The 17,890-nt window shown below is 31.5% G+C and overlaps 1 protein-coding gene across 1 annotated transcript in view; it reads right to left on the minus strand.

The window, feature by feature from the left end:
* Nucleotides 1–248: 248 nt before the first annotated feature.
* Nucleotides 249–17,890, minus strand: part of LOC139515394 (uncharacterized) — a 35,869-nt gene continuing 18,227 nt past the window's right edge. Inside the window, exons 7-15 of the mRNA XM_071304963.1 lie at nt 15,021–15,051; nt 14,140–14,283; nt 13,328–13,570; nt 10,510–10,528; nt 7,402–7,429; nt 5,125–5,155; nt 3,100–3,243; nt 1,889–2,131; nt 249–1,365 (exon numbers count right to left, since the gene is read on the minus strand). Coding sequence (XP_071161064.1) covers nt 1,337–1,365; nt 1,889–2,131; nt 3,100–3,243; nt 5,125–5,155; nt 7,402–7,429; nt 10,510–10,528; nt 13,328–13,570; nt 14,140–14,283; nt 15,021–15,051 — 912 coding nt within the window. The 3' untranslated portion in view covers nt 249–1,336. The remainder of the gene's footprint in view (nt 1,366–1,888; nt 2,132–3,099; nt 3,244–5,124; nt 5,156–7,401; nt 7,430–10,509; nt 10,529–13,327; nt 13,571–14,139; nt 14,284–15,020; nt 15,052–17,890) is intronic.

Consider the following 17,890-nt stretch of genomic DNA (forward strand, 5'->3'; position numbering starts at 1 on the left):
ACACATTTGTACTATTTCAAAATATCAATACCAAAGACATTTTTTGGTGTATTGATGTCCATCTTGTTACACAAAAAAGAATAAAACTCATGCCTGACGTAAAATTCATTCCAGAATTTAATTTGTAATCAAGTCAATTGATAGTTGAATAGCTCCACGAAGAAATTAATTTAAGAAACAAAACGTTTCGTTTTCTAAATAACCGTATTAAGGTAAGAATTTGTATAAATAATACAGAAGCATGCAAATATCATTTAAATTTTTATTATATTAGGAACAATGTACAAATCACAGTTGCCGTTTCATCATGCGACTAGTTGCGTGGACGTGATAAGTATATCTTGTGGTCCATGCATTACTCTTCAGATGGACGACAGTGTCAGATCTATTAGAGTGATAAGGAAGTAATACATTGGAAAATTTGAAACCACGAAAGGTAAATTATTCGTGATTTAATTTTCGAGTCATCCTTTAACTTCCAACCAAAACTTGTCTATAAACTTAATTTGCAAGTACACAACTATAACCTAACATTTGTTTTATATTTACATACAATTACATATACATGGGTATAATGTTCGTCAAACTTATATGTGGTCAAGTTTAATTACGATTGAGTACTAGTATATCAAGTAACGAATTCAAAAAGGGGGATATATATGGACCTCTTCCTAAAACTTTGAATAAAATTTGAACATTTTCGGATTATTTAATTTATAATTGACTTATATCTTCATTATAATCCATAAATTGTTTTTACAAAAAACAGTAAAAGTTTGGAAGCGGAAATATCTAATTTCATTTTGCAGCTCAACACTTCGAGGATTGTTGTAGACTAGTTTGGTTGCAATTTATTTCATTTTAAAAATGAAAATCACATTTTTGAATATGAATGAACATTGCACGTACAAAGAATATGGACGGACAAAGAAAATGGACGGACGAAGAACATGGACGTATTGCAGTAGAGTAAATAAAGGATATTTAATATAATGACCTAGTGGGCCAGTTAACCTCAAATTCCGCGCATCATGCAAAACGAGTTGAACATTGACCTCCATTTCATATTAAATATAATAAAATGTTTCAATTCTACAGCAAAAAGGCTGGACTGGCCATGACATCTTTGTAGTCAAGAACGCGTTGCCAGGTTGTACACATTCGTCGTAGTTTTAAATCACATGTATTACATATTTTTCTGTAGTTCCTAGTTTATAACAATATCATCATTTAAAAATATTGTTTTGAGTATGATAGTACATTTGAAAAATTGTCTTTGATGAAATGTACATTATGATGCAACAGTGAAGAAGGAAACAATTCTTGTAGTGATGGTCTACTTTGATGTCATCATTTGGACGAATTCTACAATGTAAAGAAATGTTTCTCATCATGCAGGTATACTTGTAAATACATATTATATAATTATAGATTATCATGTTTCAATAATAATAAATGGACTGCATACTGGTTGTAGGCTTTGAACAGTTAATGATATGAAACAAGATATATCTGAGAGACGCTCGTTTGCATTTGCGACCAATCAAGGTACCTCCAATGGACATTTCTGATCAAGTAAGAAACTAAAATATTATTTCTTAATGAAAGGTACTTAACCAATCTCGTAAACATACGTCTCTATTAAAAGGGAGATAATCCAATATGATTTGTATCCGTTCTGCAATTACAAATGCATTATTGCGAAAAAATCGGACGTTTCTAATCTTGCATGAGATCAACCAATGGAAAATATATGTTTCAGCAGATCGTGTATTACATTTATAACATACATGTGCAATGCTGTTACATTATATTTTTTTTGTTATCTGTACCATATCTGTTGATATATATATATAAAAAAGTTCAACTAGATTTGTGCTGACCATACCTTCATAATTAACTTGACCATCGCCATCTGTATCAGCCTCTCTGATCATTTCATCAACTTCTTCATCAGTTAATTTTTCTCCGAGATTTGTCATAACATGGCGGAGTTCAGCTGCACTTATAAATCCATTGCCATCTTTATCAAAAACTCTAAATGCCTCTTTTAATTCATCTTCTGAATCGCTATCTTTCATTTTCTTTGCCATCATTGTTAGGAACTCTGGGAAATCTATTGTGCCATTTCCTGCAAGGAAGACGTTTGTCCATGTTAAATAGTCAGACGTTTTTTTATGATTAGAATGTGCCTAATATATCATTTTGTGTAATTATCTCATATTAAATCCTTATTCAGATATAAACTTTCTTCAATCTTCAGTTTAGAACTGTACTTGTTGTCTTGATACACTCCCCTTGATTCTTTAGGATAATTTCGTTTCAAACACTTATGGCAAATAACTTCGAATGGATATTTATATATTGTTTCTAGTGATTATGTCGTGCATATCTTAAACGAATAATGATTTTATGTGATATATCTAAATGAGGCAGCAAAACTTACGAAAATAAAGTTTTTTTGTTCCCTGTACTGTTATTTTTCCTTGTTTTAGTGGGATTGTACTTTGGACCCATCTTACACAGCTTATTTTACCCAAACTCGTTCGTTTTTTCTATATCAGTGTTACTTAATAAATTCGTAATTCATTTTCTGTGTCCTCAATAATTTTAACTGTAACTATCTAGAAGAAACAATTGTGCGCGTAACAAGTATACAGAGCTATAAATATGCTCCATCGAAACTTCATTAAATCGAAGGAGCCTTCATACCGTTGTAAAATTATAGATTATAACATGCCCTTTTCCATATTGGCCCTGGTAATATCCCGAGACTCCCATAATGGACAAAAATAAATCCTGTCGTATGGCACACTTTTACAGTAATATAATTATTCTTTCTGAAAGCTTTTAAAACTATATAAAACATGTCTATACCATGCAGTAGCAATATGGATGAAAGTATTTTTAATATATAACTTATTCTTTTTGACTCGCCTAGAATTTAAAGGAGTACGAAATGGAACGATTATATGGTATGGTGACCTCCAGCAACACTTAAAAACAATAATTAAAGAAATGAGCATCCGAAGTAGTGTAACTGGTAACTTGTAATGTGATTACAACATTTACATAGACATATGCACGAAACGTACATACCATCAGCGTCTACTTCATTAATCATGTCCTGTAGTTCAGCCTCGGTAGGATTTTGTCCGAGAGATCTCATAACAGTTCCAAGTTCTTTTGTGGTAATGGTACCGTCACCATCTTTGTCGAACAGACTGAAAGCCTCTTTAAACTCTGAATAATTCAACAATGAATTTTATAAACATATTCTACTTGTTACATTTTTGTATGAGGTTTTTATTACAAAAAAGTCTACCAAATACAGTATTTATTTCGATGATATAAACATAATATATAAAGGAAGAATTAATTTACATCTATGTCCGACTATCAATTAATTGTTTAATGTATGTTACATTTATTAGTTTGATCATATTTTCCTAAATCTCCTTACATTAATACGTATATTTTTTTTTAAAACTTGGTAGCACAGAATTAATAATATTTTCAGTAAATCATTTGAAGCATTCTACCAGTCAGCTATAAGATAATAGAAGTTTTGAATAATTTTGAGTTAATTGTCATTATGTTATAGTTATTAACCAAGCAAGTCGGTATATATCATTTTATCTGCACGGCTCGGGTGACCCTATTTATCCCGAACGACGTAGGAGTTGTCAATTATACTTTAAAATTATCAATTATGGACTTTTGACGAGGTCAATACGTTATATATGGACCTGTTCAGATTATACTGGCCGAGGACGAAGTCCGAGTGTCAATATAATCTAATAGGTCCATATATAACGTATTGACTGAGTGAAAGTCCTTAATTTCAATATTAAATATGACTGTAAATAATTTATTAGGAAAATGAAGTTTAATGTTCTTTCTGTAGATGTTTTAATCGTATTTTGAAAGAATTTTAACATGTTATTGAAAATGTTTTTTTTTTTTAACAAAATCACAGCTTGTTGCATTATCATTCTTGTATTCTTATCGTCTGCATTTAACACAAAAGATTGAAATCTCCTGATCAACTTGGAAATTTTCTTTTCTGATGCGGTGCTTCCTCAGTGATTGTTATGTGTGACGTCATGACGTCGTAAATCTAAATTTAGCAACATTTTCCTTATATTGACAACAAATATACATATAAATAGAAACATACCGTCAATATACGAAAAAATAGAAAAAAGGCGTCAAATACGTAAAATAATTTTTGAAACACGTGGTCGTCATATCCAATGAAAACAGCAGAATGCTACACCATATGCAATATTGTAATACATTTAACTTTATTATACTTCACGTTAAAATGCCAGATTATGATTATACTTCACGTTAAAATGCCAGATTATGATTGGCTAATACGAAGGAGACAATTTACTCTATTCCCTTGCTGAGCGTGAGACAAATATTTGAATGTCACCCACTTGTGCAGACCAATCAAAATCGGCAACGTAAAAGGCAATAAATTGAATTTAAATCAAATAGTTAATGACAATGCTCTAGTCCTATACGTGTTGTCTCAGAGGTTTTTCATCGACTTTCATAATAAAACAAAACATATTTTGCTTCACTTATGTTGATTTGTGTAATTTCTGTAACGTTGACGTCATAGTTAAATACTTTAAATCTTAATTAAATAATAAAAGACAACAATAAACATTCAGTATAATAAATTATGTATCCTGGAACCCGGTACTACGTTCCAGGTATTAGCTATTAGCCATACTCTCTCACATACTTAATATTGCGATCGGGAACCAGTCTATAAATTATGTAACACATAGCTAAGAGGGTGATTGTTATCCCTCGAAAAAACATTGTAAACCTTGGCTTCGCCTCCATTGACAACGTTTTTTCGGGGTAACAATCTGCTTTGTCACCCTCTCAGCTATGTGTTATTTATTAAGTGTTGAGTGATGGGTAGAGGTTTTATTTCCCTCAATCAAATATAACTTATTTTGAATAAAGTAGTTGAACTAATTATATCCACAGTTTTATCAAAGTAGCAAGAATACTTGCAAAAAAAGGATATCAATAATGTACGATTAACATTACAATTGATCATAGGACTTTCCGTATAATTTTGCCCTTCGTTTAACCAACCTGCAATTTGTTCTTCTGTCAGTTGGTCGGCCTGAAATATTAGAGAAAAAATAATATCAGATTTCTGGTAATTTTATAGACTTTTACAACTTAATTTGATACATTTGGTAATTATATTATCAATTTATTATGTATTATATATTGTGTTTTGTTCAATGTTATAGTAGAACTACATGTATAATACATGGTCTTTTATCTATTTATTGCTTTACTCTGAAAATAGTTACATGTACATGGACAATTCATTATAAAATGAAAATTCTAAACTATTTTATGGTAATAAAGTCTTCATAACGAAGTATTACGGGGGAATTTTGAGAATTCTAGAAGCTCCAAGGCGTGTAAACAGAACTATTTTTCAAAATTTATTTATTTGTTTGTCGTATGATTTGACATAGGCTTCAGCCTAACGTTCCTGCTAGGCAAGAGTATTTCTTCCTAATTTCATTTTTGAAATTGTTTATTACAAGGGGGTTTACCTTTTTCATTTCACCTGCATTATTTCAACAGTTTGAGACAACTAACAACTTTAAAAAAACAAAGGAAAAACCTTTAACACTATTCATATTTTTTATTGTTTAGTTCCTCAAATGTAATCTGATAATTGTGCATGACCGTTTAAAATGAAAAATGAGAATCTTACATTCAATAGAATATACAATCATGTATTATTGACAATTTTGCATTGATTTGCTGTTCAAGGTTGTACCATTAAGAACATTCGTATTCATACATGATACATGTATAACAGAATATACAAAAGAGGCATCGAAAAGGGACAAACACACGACTAAACTGTACATTTAAATATGAATAAATCTAACATATTACACAATATTTAATTTACAACCTATATATATTCTGTCTTTATGATACCTGGACGAAAGTATTTATGGACGATGACATAGAAAAACCTTTTAAATACTTATTAAAACAATAGCCAAATGGTTTTACATGGCCACTTCCCATTAATATTGTATATCGATCCCATAGGCGTATTGAGTTAAATTGGAATACAGTATACACAATACTACCTTTCTAAAATGTTCGATATACAAAAACGAGACAGCCATGCACCCAACAACACAAATCACAAAAAAAAACCAGGGGTTTGAGAGGGGCTACAGTCAAAATTAGAGAGATGTCTATATAACATATATCCAGATCTAAACTGTTCCGAGTCGTCAATCAGACTCTATGAAAAAAATGCCATCAAAAACCAATTCTTCAAATATCTAAAAACATTCAGGTATGGCTTCAGACAACTACTGACGAAAGTATTGACTAGGGAAAATAACATGAATCTGTGGTAACTGAGCTGGCTGTTTTATACCTCAACCTTGTTACTTTTACTCTCGACTAGCAAATACTGGTAGTTAAAAGAATACAATAGTTGTCAATGTCACATGTCCAGTCGGAAGTCTACATCGAGGTCAATGTTGCAAATTATATCCTACAGGTCAATATATAGCCTTCATCAATACACAGATATCCCCATATACAATCTGACAAGCTCTATATCACTACCAGTCTTACAAAAAACTTTCATCAACAAAAAAATTAATAATGACAACAAAAAAAATCAAGATATAGAAAATAAAATCACTGACAAAGTTTGAAATGTGAAAGAGCACCTCAAGTTGAACATGTTAATAGATTAAGTTCTTTATTTTTTATCCTCTACATCTCATTTTTATCTCAATGAATTTATAACTAAGAGGTATACATGATACACCACACAAATGATGCTAAAAATTACTGAAAGCATAAACAAAGTACTTAAATAAGGCCGAAGATACCACGGGGACGAACCGAGCTCATAAGTCAAGAAACTCTGAAAACGTCATGGCATAAAACGAAAAATGACGTCCAAAAAAAAAAAACGCCGTGAAGACCTAACAAAACGGACCCCACGAAAAACCGGAGTGATTTCTGCTTATTTCTTCCTTGTTATACTTTTATTTACGATAGATTGCAGAATGCATTTAACATTTTATGTTATATGGCCTAAAAACTTTATTGAATACAAATAAATGCTACTGTGTATGTTATGTTATAAGTAGCACAATGAGTTATTGATATGAAAACCCCTGTCGGCATTCTAAAACATGAATAAACACATTCACTCTTATATTACTTAACAACTGTAATATTAGTAATTGAAATGAGTATTTATAAATAAATTGATAAAAAAAGAACAGAATAAAATCAACATATAATGTGTGTATCTTCGTGATAAGACAAATATCTGAATAAATAAATCGAGAAATCACCTACCATTTTAAAATCGTCTGATGATAACGACCTAAATTCAAATTATGTGTATTTTAAAACCAAAAGTCGTTGTTGGGGTTAGTTACTTGAGCCAGTTTTTATTGACACAAGTTGTTTTAATTATTCACAAAAGAATTTGAGTATATTAAATCAACCATGAAATTACATTCATAAAACGGTGATAATTTGAAATAAAGTTGTGCTGTTAACACCGTATATAACAGAAAACAATTTAAATTGAACAAATGACATTAATTTTCAAGTCTGGACAAACTTTAAAATTTTGATAAAAGATATTGGTAAAAAAAAAAGGGTGGACTGAACTTCAGCCAAAACATTTTTTTGTCCCCCCCCCCCCTCCTTTTGCCACGAAAAGTTCCAATATATAAAACAGAAAGATTATATAAACATTTAATATTAAGATTGTAAATTTCAACACAGATGAATACTTAAGTACCGATGATGATAAATGATACACGTGAAAAAAAAAAAATTGTTAGATTTCATACAGTTTCCAACTTTAAACTTTAAATTAGATGAACAACATAGGGTGTTAAACTTTAAACTTCCAAAACAACATAGGGTGTTAAACTTTAAACTTCCGACCGTGTGAGGGCTGTGTAGCCAGTCAAGGTCATTAAAAACTCCTATCGTCATCAGAAAACAACCCGTTATAAATGGCATGCGTCCGAAGCTCTTTTTGAGTCTACCTCCATCAGGAACGCTCAAAGCCAAATATTTAAAAGCAAAGGATGTTGAAGAGCTATATTGCAACAAAAAAAGGTCATAAAAAAGGTAACATTTTGCAAAGAATTACTGCAGTTCAATTGAACGGGATACCGCTGAACTAATCAGAACTTGATTTTATTTGCAACGTTGATTTTTATGATATTGCGTAAAAACAGAAATAATTGTCCTATCCTAGATTCAGATATCAATTTTGGTTTCACATGTGAACCTTATATCACACATTGTTTTTCTTCTTTCCTTTTTTCATTTGGTTTTTCATTACAGAGTTTAGATACCCCAACTCGACTTGTTTTTCGTTTTTCACATATCTGTGATGCCATGGCGTTGTCAGTTTATTTAGATTTATGAGTTTGACTGTCCCTTTGGTATCTTTCGTCCCTCTTTTATGGTAATGAAAGGTTCAACGTTATACATTTGTATCACTGTTAGATTATAAAGACATCAGGGATGTCGTTACCACAAATTACTCAAAACCTGTACATTTTTTTTCAAAGATACGACGATTTTTAGATCTTAAATTTCATGTTTGAAATTATCATAATAATTGTTTTATTGATGCTCACATTGGCTTGTTACTGTAACAAGAATACAGATAAACTTAAATACATGTTTTATTATACAGATAATATTAAAACATACGGTTCGTCATACGGTCGAAGAGTTTTTTTCGCACTGTGCAAGGTCATGTTTTCCTCGACTGCTTATGAAGTGTTTTCCTCGACTGCTTATGAAGTCTTCACACTAAACCCATTGGATGCGTACTGACTGATACTTTGTCTTCAATACATGATTTGTTAATTTAGTTGTTATTGCCTTGTAACTGACGTTTAGTAACTGCGAGTACTCTTCAACAGATTTTTATAGTTCGTTCTTATGTTGCTTATTTGAAAGTACTATCCAAGGTTAGGTGCTAGTTTTGTGTATGCGATCATTTTAACCCGCCGAAGTGTGTATGTGCATGTTCTATGTCAGGAGCTTAAAGTTCAATTGCTGTTGTTTGTTGCTAGATACCATAACCATTTTTTTGATTTTCGTACGCAAATCATGCCGTTGAACATATCGTTTGAATTGTTTAACCTTTGCAAGGTCCTTTTTCTTTTCATAAGCCCAATTTTGAAGGCCGTTTTGTGACCTTTGGTTTCCAACATCTACGACATTTGTCTATTTTACATTTACACTTGGATTTGAGACCATGTGATAACGACGCAAGAAGACACTTTTTTGTAATTTCTATTGTATAACACACAATTTATCCCACATCATGTAGTCGACGTTTTCAAACTAATAAGGCATAATTCCAAGTCAGGAGCTTCTGGCCTTGGTAGTCTCGTGTTTTTTTTAATTTAGTCTGGTGTCTAGTATATGTCATTTTTAGTAATGATGATGGGAGTTTTTAACGACCTTGACTGGCTATACAGCCCTCGCACGCATAACTAGTACACATATTTGTTAAAGGGCCAGCTGAAGTCCGCCTCCGGCTGCAGGATTTTCCCGCTTTGCTGAAGACCCATTGGTGGTCTTCGGATTTTTTCTGCTATTTGTTCGGGTTTTTGTATCTTTGACACAATACCCATTTTCATTCTCATTTTTTTTATATGTGCAGGTTAACGATATTATCCATCACAACTGCCAAACTCACGCTCTTCAACCTTATAACATATCAAACTGTATGGTAAAGGGGGAAGTAAGGCGACTCCCTGATGATGCCACATGATTGCTTATTTTTTTGTATTGTTAGGAATTTAGGAAGTTACTCCGGAACAGAAGAGAAAAAAAATTATAGAAACCAAACATGTACAACGTACAAATAAACATAACAAAAAGGGTATAAACAGAACTGCCAAAACTTCACAGAAACTGTTTACAATAGACACAAGTTGTGCTCAACTGTCTTACATGACTGGTGCGTTCGACTCCAATCTTTTAAAATTCACTTGGATTGCCAGTTATACTTCTCAAAGTCAGTGGTTTCTTCGACCACCCCGGCGTCCTTCGCTAGTGGAAATGACCGCTACGATATACACATGAGTGCCTAAACACTCATAAACATTTTATATATAACAAACGATGGTAGTCATGTATGCAATTACATGAAACTGAAAAAAGAAATATTAATTTTGCTGGCATATTATCTTATTGATGATACTTCTGTATGGTTTCTTGTTGTGGTGATCATTGGATCAAATTCAAATTTTAAATAATCATTTCTTAATGACTACTGAAAAATTAGAATTAAAAGGAATATCCCAATTTCTCAAGTTACAAAATTTGAACACATGCTGTTTTATTCGATAAATATATTATTTAATTTTTTTTTTATTGTTTTTGTGTCTCGTCATGGCTGATTTCCTTCATTTCGACGTCATCATTTTCACAAATTCTACAAAAAAAGGAAAAAGAACAGTTATAGTATTTCACAATACGTATGTAACATACATCATATTTAACATTCATTTTGGTTCAACATTTTTTTTTTAAATGTCTGTTATTGTTTTGAAACATAAAGCACATGTTTTGAGTGTTAATTACCCCGACCATACGCGTACGGTCGGACCATACGCATATGGTCGGACCATATGAGTATATACCCATATGGTCATGACCATACGCGTATGGTCCAAATACTCATATGGTCCGGAACATATATATAATTTTCATCTATTTGTATATGATCATTCTATTCTACTATTATTATAGTGCAGTGCAAGTGCATGGTGGACACTCTTCTGTAAACTGAAAAATCAAAGCCTTAAAGGCTGTAAAAGCAATTGCTGCCATGTTAATGTTTTTGGGGACTTTTATTTTTCATCTACATATATAAGAATTAAACCTGACAGGACATGGTTGTCTAGTGAAAAGCAAGAAGGTTTTGACTTTATATCAATAAAAGACTTTAGCAGGAAAACATTTTTAATATGTTTTTTATTTCACAAGGAGACAACAAGTTTACCAGGCTAAAGTTGGGGTTAATTATACATGTGCTGAAACATATAACTCAAAAAGAAATCCTTATGTATTATCCCCTGGTAGTGTTTGTAACTGGGCACAAATTTCCTGTATTGATTTAATTTTAACAATTTTCATAATTAATTTAAATTAACCATTCAGTTAAAACATTTAAACTTCCAGACGCATATGTTGAAAAACGGGACAAAAATAAAATATCTTACAAGACATAAACATGTAAAAAATAAATTATTTCAGCTTACGAAAAATATTTTCCTAATGTTACTTTGACATCATTTCTTAAAAGTAAGTCCCAAACATAATTGCTCAGTTGATATGCGTCATCCTCGTGCGATACGATATAACTATAATTCTGATGCAATCCCGAAAAAGGGGGTCATCACAGACAAACATGACATTAAATCGTCATTATACGAACAAGAAGAAACAGCTCTATGTTGCTTTGATATTTATCAATTTTCAAGAAACATTGCGAAAAATGATCTTGTTAAATGTTAGTACCTTCGTTAAATAAAGAACTTTATTATTATTATTATTATTATTATTATTATTATTATTATTATTATTATTATTATTATTATTATTATTATTATTATTATTATTATTATTATTATTATTATTATTATTATTATTAATTATTATTATTATTATTATTATTATTATTATTATTATTATTATTATTATTATCTTTCCATTTTTTCGAAAACATGTAGAATAAATTTCAGGTCCATTTCATTGGCAAGGGGAGTCAATTAAGTTTGTCAACCGACCGTGCAAGGGCTGTATAGCCAGTCAAGGTCGTTAAAAACTTCTATTTGTTGTTGTAAGTTTGTCATTTTTAGATGACAGATAATCATTTGACCCTACGTATTTATAACCTGTGTGACCTGTGTAGTGATTTTTATTTTACGATAAATTTATGAATGAACGATAATTTTATGAATGAACAAGAGCATTTGACCTCTTTCTTAAACACCAATTAATTATATTAATTTAATAAGAAATAAATCAGTCAAATTTCCAGTACTAAACCAACAACTGAAATGATTCCATATTTTGTCGTATAAACGGAGAACGGAATCGCAGGTATTTATATATAAATAAAAAAGTACCCTTTTCACATCTATAATTTTTATAGATCGGTTGAAAACCCAAAACTATTTTTCATAATGGAAATTTAGGCGATATCAATACATCGATATGACCTCAAGGTCATCGCGATGTAAAAATGTCTAATGCATATACAGTGAATGGCTATTCTATGTTACAGTGCACTGCATCCTTTCACTGTTATACATTCAACTGTGTTTATACGATCCTTAAAATAAACAATACTATGTGGAGCGGGAATTCGTGTTTACTATGAAGGAGGTACTTTAGTATACAGATACTAAAACAAATTGTGTTAGGTATTTTAAAAAGGGTACACATGTATGTACATGCACCATGCGTCATCTCTGGACACTCATTAACAAATTTATATTAGTGAATGGCCATCAACTCCTTAAAAATGTTGCCATGACATCATTTGAGATATTTTTTTGTGTTCATTGCGATATATGTGATGAAGATACTCGCACAGGGAAAGTAATGAATAAGTGCATCAACTTAAATCCTGGGAATTCATTTTTATGTTTTAAACCGAGCAGCTTTTACAACTAAGAACAAGAATGTGTCCATAGTACACGGATGCCCCATTCGCACTATCATTTTCTATGTTCAGTGGACCGTGAAATTGGGGTCAAAATTATAATTTGGAATTATAATTAGAAAGATCATATCATAGGGAACATGTGTACTAAGTTTCAAGTTGATGTAACTTTAAATTCATCAAAAACTACCTTGACCAAAAACTTTAACCTGAACTTCGCACTATCATTTTCTATGTTCAGTGGACCATGAAATTGGGGTCAAAACTATAATTTGGCATTAAAATTAGAAAGATCATATCATGGGGAACATGTGTACTAAGTTTCAAGTTGATTAGACTTCAACATCTTCAAAAACTACCTTGACCAAAAACTTTAACCTGAAGCGAACGGACGGACGCACAGACGGACGCACGGACGAACGGAGGCACAGACCAGAAAACATAATGCCCCTCTACTATCGTAGGTGGGGCATAAAAACGATCTTTAGGTTGGTTTGTCTGAAAACTGTCTTATATGATCTAAATCGAAAACAGACACCTGTATTGAAAAATAAAACGTACCTTCGTAGTTGACCTGACCGTCTCCGTCTAGATCGGCCTCTCGGATCATCTCATCAACTTCTTCATCTGTTAATTTTTCACCTAGATTTGTCATCACATGTCGAAGTTCAGCTGCACTTATAAAACCATTGCCGTCCTTATCAAATACTCTGAATGCTTCTCTGATTTCTTCCTCGGAATCACTGTCTTTCATTTTTCGAGCCATCATAGTAAGGAATTCTGGGAAATCTATCGTACCATTACCTTGGAAAAAAAAGGAATGAGAATGTGTTGGTTTGTTTGTTTTTGCTGGTTGTAACACAATGTGAAAAGTACTCTGAATACACAAGTACCTTGCGAAAGATTAACATAGATATGCATCAATTGTCTTGTGTTCGAAACCTTCTCAAAACTGCACAAACATGTATGTAATTTGGTAAAAATCTGAAGATACTAGTAAAAAGTAAAATCAGTAACCTACCATAGCAATTGGGCATTGTACAAAGAAATTCGAGTAATAGCAAGGTAGTTTGCAAAACTAATTATATCATATAATTAGATTAACTCTCTGCACCCCTAAAATCGTAAGAAATATGTTGTAATTGCAAATGTTGACATTTGTCACTGTGATAGTTATAATGTCGCTACTTTGAACATGTATACAAAAAGTAAGAAGATATCTATATAAAATGAGACAATCAAAAGCAATATGTCAAAGAACGACAAACAACACAGCGATGGCCACATGTAATGGAACTAAGGTTTCGGGGAAAGAAACATGTACTATACGGTATATGCATAATATCTTTTCATCTGTAGGTTTTAAAACTTACCATCAGCATCGACTTCGTTGATCATGTCTTGTAGTTCTGCCTCTGTCGGATTTTGTCCGAGAGATCTCATGACAGTTCCCAGTTCTTTTGTGGTAATGGTACCGTCGCCATCTTTGTCGAACAGACTGAAAGCCTCTTTAAATTCTGTAAAATAAAAAGTGCATGTATACAGCAGAAATATCAATAATGAGAGAAACACATTGGTGAGGATATACAAAATTTACATTATAACGGAAAATATTATGCTTTTTGATATTTCACACAACGTACTTTATAATATTTGTTAGAGGAAACGGCAACAGGAATTTGCATGCAACCACAGATGCATACAACTAACAAACCAAAACAAAAAATAAGTATTTTAGCGTCGCTAGGATTATAAACAAAATTTGTGTTTGTACTTTGCCAAACTGAAGTTTACATTCACGCGTTTATGCATATAAACAGAACTTGCTTAGCTTTCAAAAATTTGGTAGAATTACAATTTAAGTCATTCTTCCTCTTATCCTGTTGAAGTAATTTTTGAGTTGTGTTTATCTCTGTTTGGTTAAATCATCAAAATGAAACCAAGCATTAGTATTGTTTTGTCTGATATACGTTCATCAAGGTTGGGTGTTACTTCTCAAAAATAGGAAGTTGACAATTGGAAAAAATAAATTATCGTGTTCTTGATGTATCCTAGTTTTTAATTGTCCTTAAACAGGCTTTGGAAACACTGTGCGCCAAATGAGTTGAAGAACAATTCGATTAAGGAGGGCACTGTTAGTATCAATTATTGTAATTAACATACATGCATAATAAAAGTGGTATGTTTAAGAGAAGGTAGGTATTATACTGTAGATATCAAATTTCTAATATCAAATAGAAATGAGTTTTCATACCTGCAATTTGTTCTTCATTTAGTTGGTCAGCCTACAAATACATGTAATATAATTAATTGTTCGTACGAAATAGAAACTATTTATTTCTATAGCCTGTCCTGGTTCAAAACATATGCATGCATAATGAAGCAGTCAATGAAAGATAACCTGAAATTACGCTGATGACCAACGTATTGACTTTGCTGTGTGGCATGAGTGTTTTTGTCCTACGAAAGACTTTAAAACAGTAGCAATGATTGTATATAGCACAACATAGGAGAGGTAATCTATGCCATTCTACACACCACAGTGTTGCCTGAAAGAAAGGTTATCTCTAAACTAATCGTTAAAACTCATAAGCCAAATGTGAAATTGCAACATATATGTACTTTTATGGTTGTGACTATCAAAACAAGATAAATGTGAAATTTAGACACCAATTTGAATTGAAATGAAATGAATTTAAAACAAAAATGTATATATTCTAGAACAAAAACAACTACATTTAAACGAAGTACATTCGTGTTAGAAGAGCCAATTCACCAAAAGCACCCATTGCCGAAAGCTAGGTCACACTGATGAATAAATCCCGTAATTTTTTGAAATGGTATCAGTTCATACACATACAAATGCAAAACAGTACGAAAATTCCTTAAATCAACTGGATGTTGAACAACAAGAAAGTAGATAAGTTTATTTTGCCTCTTTGTGTTTTGTAACTAAATTCACGTTGCATCTCAAAACAATGCTAAATAAAAAAAAATGTTTTTATGAATACTTTTATTTAACGTACTAGTTTTCTCGTTTAAGGTGTTTTAATTTGTCATTTCATGGTCTTTTATCACTTGCTGTACGGTATGTTGTGTTTTTTTTTTGCTGTTTAGGCGACCTTTTGTTGCTAACTTTATGTCATTTGGTCCTAGCATGGTCTTGGAGAGTTGTCTCTTTGTCATTCATACCACATCTTCTTATTTTCATTTAGTAAATGGCAATATATTATGAATAAATAACTTATTTTGATATCACAAAATTGTCACTAAAGTTGTTTATATAGATACAAAATGTATACTATTAGTCCTATTATATTAGAAATCTTTTCTTTATATTGGTCAAGTGATGCACATAATATATGATTTTTTATAAACACAAAAAAAAAAAACTTCAAGATATGACATGAACAAACATGTATAAAAAAGTATTTTAATACTTGAATTTGAAAAGATAAACCTATCTTACATCAATTTCAATATCGACTAAATGTCTAATTTATCAGATCAACGGAGCAAAATATAAAACTTTTTATTAAATCACTGTCAATCTCTTACTATATTTACTTTAACAGTTTATTTTTTCCATTTGAAAATCTAGCTATTTATGTCTTTCAAGAATGCATATATCGTATTGATTCACAATATTTATGACATATCAAACAGGGCATCGCCGTTATTTAAAACAAATATAATATTTATTTTGAAGTTCAAAACGTTTTTTTTTTTAAATCTGACGAATTGCCTTTAAACCATGCATAGAAAGCTAAAGAAGTGAACACTGTCAACAGATGCTCCCAATGGCAAATCGAATATTAATTGGGAGAAACCATAATAAGAGTCATGTTTTGTTGTCTGCAGGGTCCTGAAAAGATGCAAGATGAATATATTGATGACAATTTAAAAAAACCAAACTCTATCTAAAGAGATTTATACAAAAACTTCCTATGCCCTTGGTATTATTTGGCTAACGGTTATTCTAGTCAACAGGTTTGAAGCACATGGTCAATAAACATGTATTTGACAACTTATGCCATAGTTGTAAAAAAAATTTAAAAGAATTTCATACTATAAACTATGTACATTTATTTTCATCTACTGTCTCATTGGCTTTTAACCTACTATATACCTATTGATCAATAAGACTATTCCCTTTCCCTTTTAGTTCCCATATACAAGTTTCCGTTCAAACCAACAAAGTGAACTCAAATTGCATGTACAATGTATCATCAGAAATTATTTAATATAAATGCCATCGACCTTACAGACATTGACCAAAAACTGAATAGGTGTCTACCCATTTCCTGTACTTTCTACTGCATAAATTCCAATGAAGAGAGGACAAATCAAGTTATGATAGGGATATCATACGTTAAAGAGTATATTGCGACGATATATTTCGATGTATACAATGCATAAGGGTTACTAAGAGACATTATTAGTCCACTTCAGCATGATGATACATTTCATCAACGAATGTTAACAGGAGTAAGATGACGGGTGTCACGTACTAATGGAGAAAACAGGTGCGTATTTAATATATTGCTTCGTTGTGCACGGTACAGAGGCGATCCTTTATTTAAACGACCAGAAACCTCAGATTCTGGACTGTTTATCGCCTGTTATTATTTGTTCTTTTGAAACAAAAATCGGTCTCTCTTCAACCTAAAGCATTGGTTGCTTACTTGGTATAGACCCCCTTTTGATCTACAAATTACTCCCACATACCCCCGTACACTAAAACAATAACCGTTTCACATGCCCTTTGTTATTCATATTGTATGAATGCGGAAGTGTAATCATAATCAATAGATCAGTAGTTATAATAAAGAAATTGTTTTCATACGGTAATATTGTATTCAGTCATGTTTCCAAAAGATTGAATTTGAAAAAAAATCCCCTCATAATTCCGAGAAAAAAAGACTTGGATAAACTGTTAAAAACGTTTTAAAAAAATTGAAACTTAATCGGGAAAGGGGATATATCACACTTTAATTATTTAACCAATCGTAAGACCATACATTGTAAAAGAAATGTAGGGAATATCTCAATATACATATATGATAGTTCACCTCAATACATTTTGTTTAAAGACCCTTAAAAACTCATAACATCCCTCTTTGT

This window comes from Mytilus edulis, chromosome 3 (assembly GCF_963676685.1).
Source record: "Mytilus edulis chromosome 3, xbMytEdul2.2, whole genome shotgun sequence".
Classification (NCBI taxonomy): domain Eukaryota; kingdom Metazoa; phylum Mollusca; class Bivalvia; order Mytilida; family Mytilidae; genus Mytilus; species Mytilus edulis.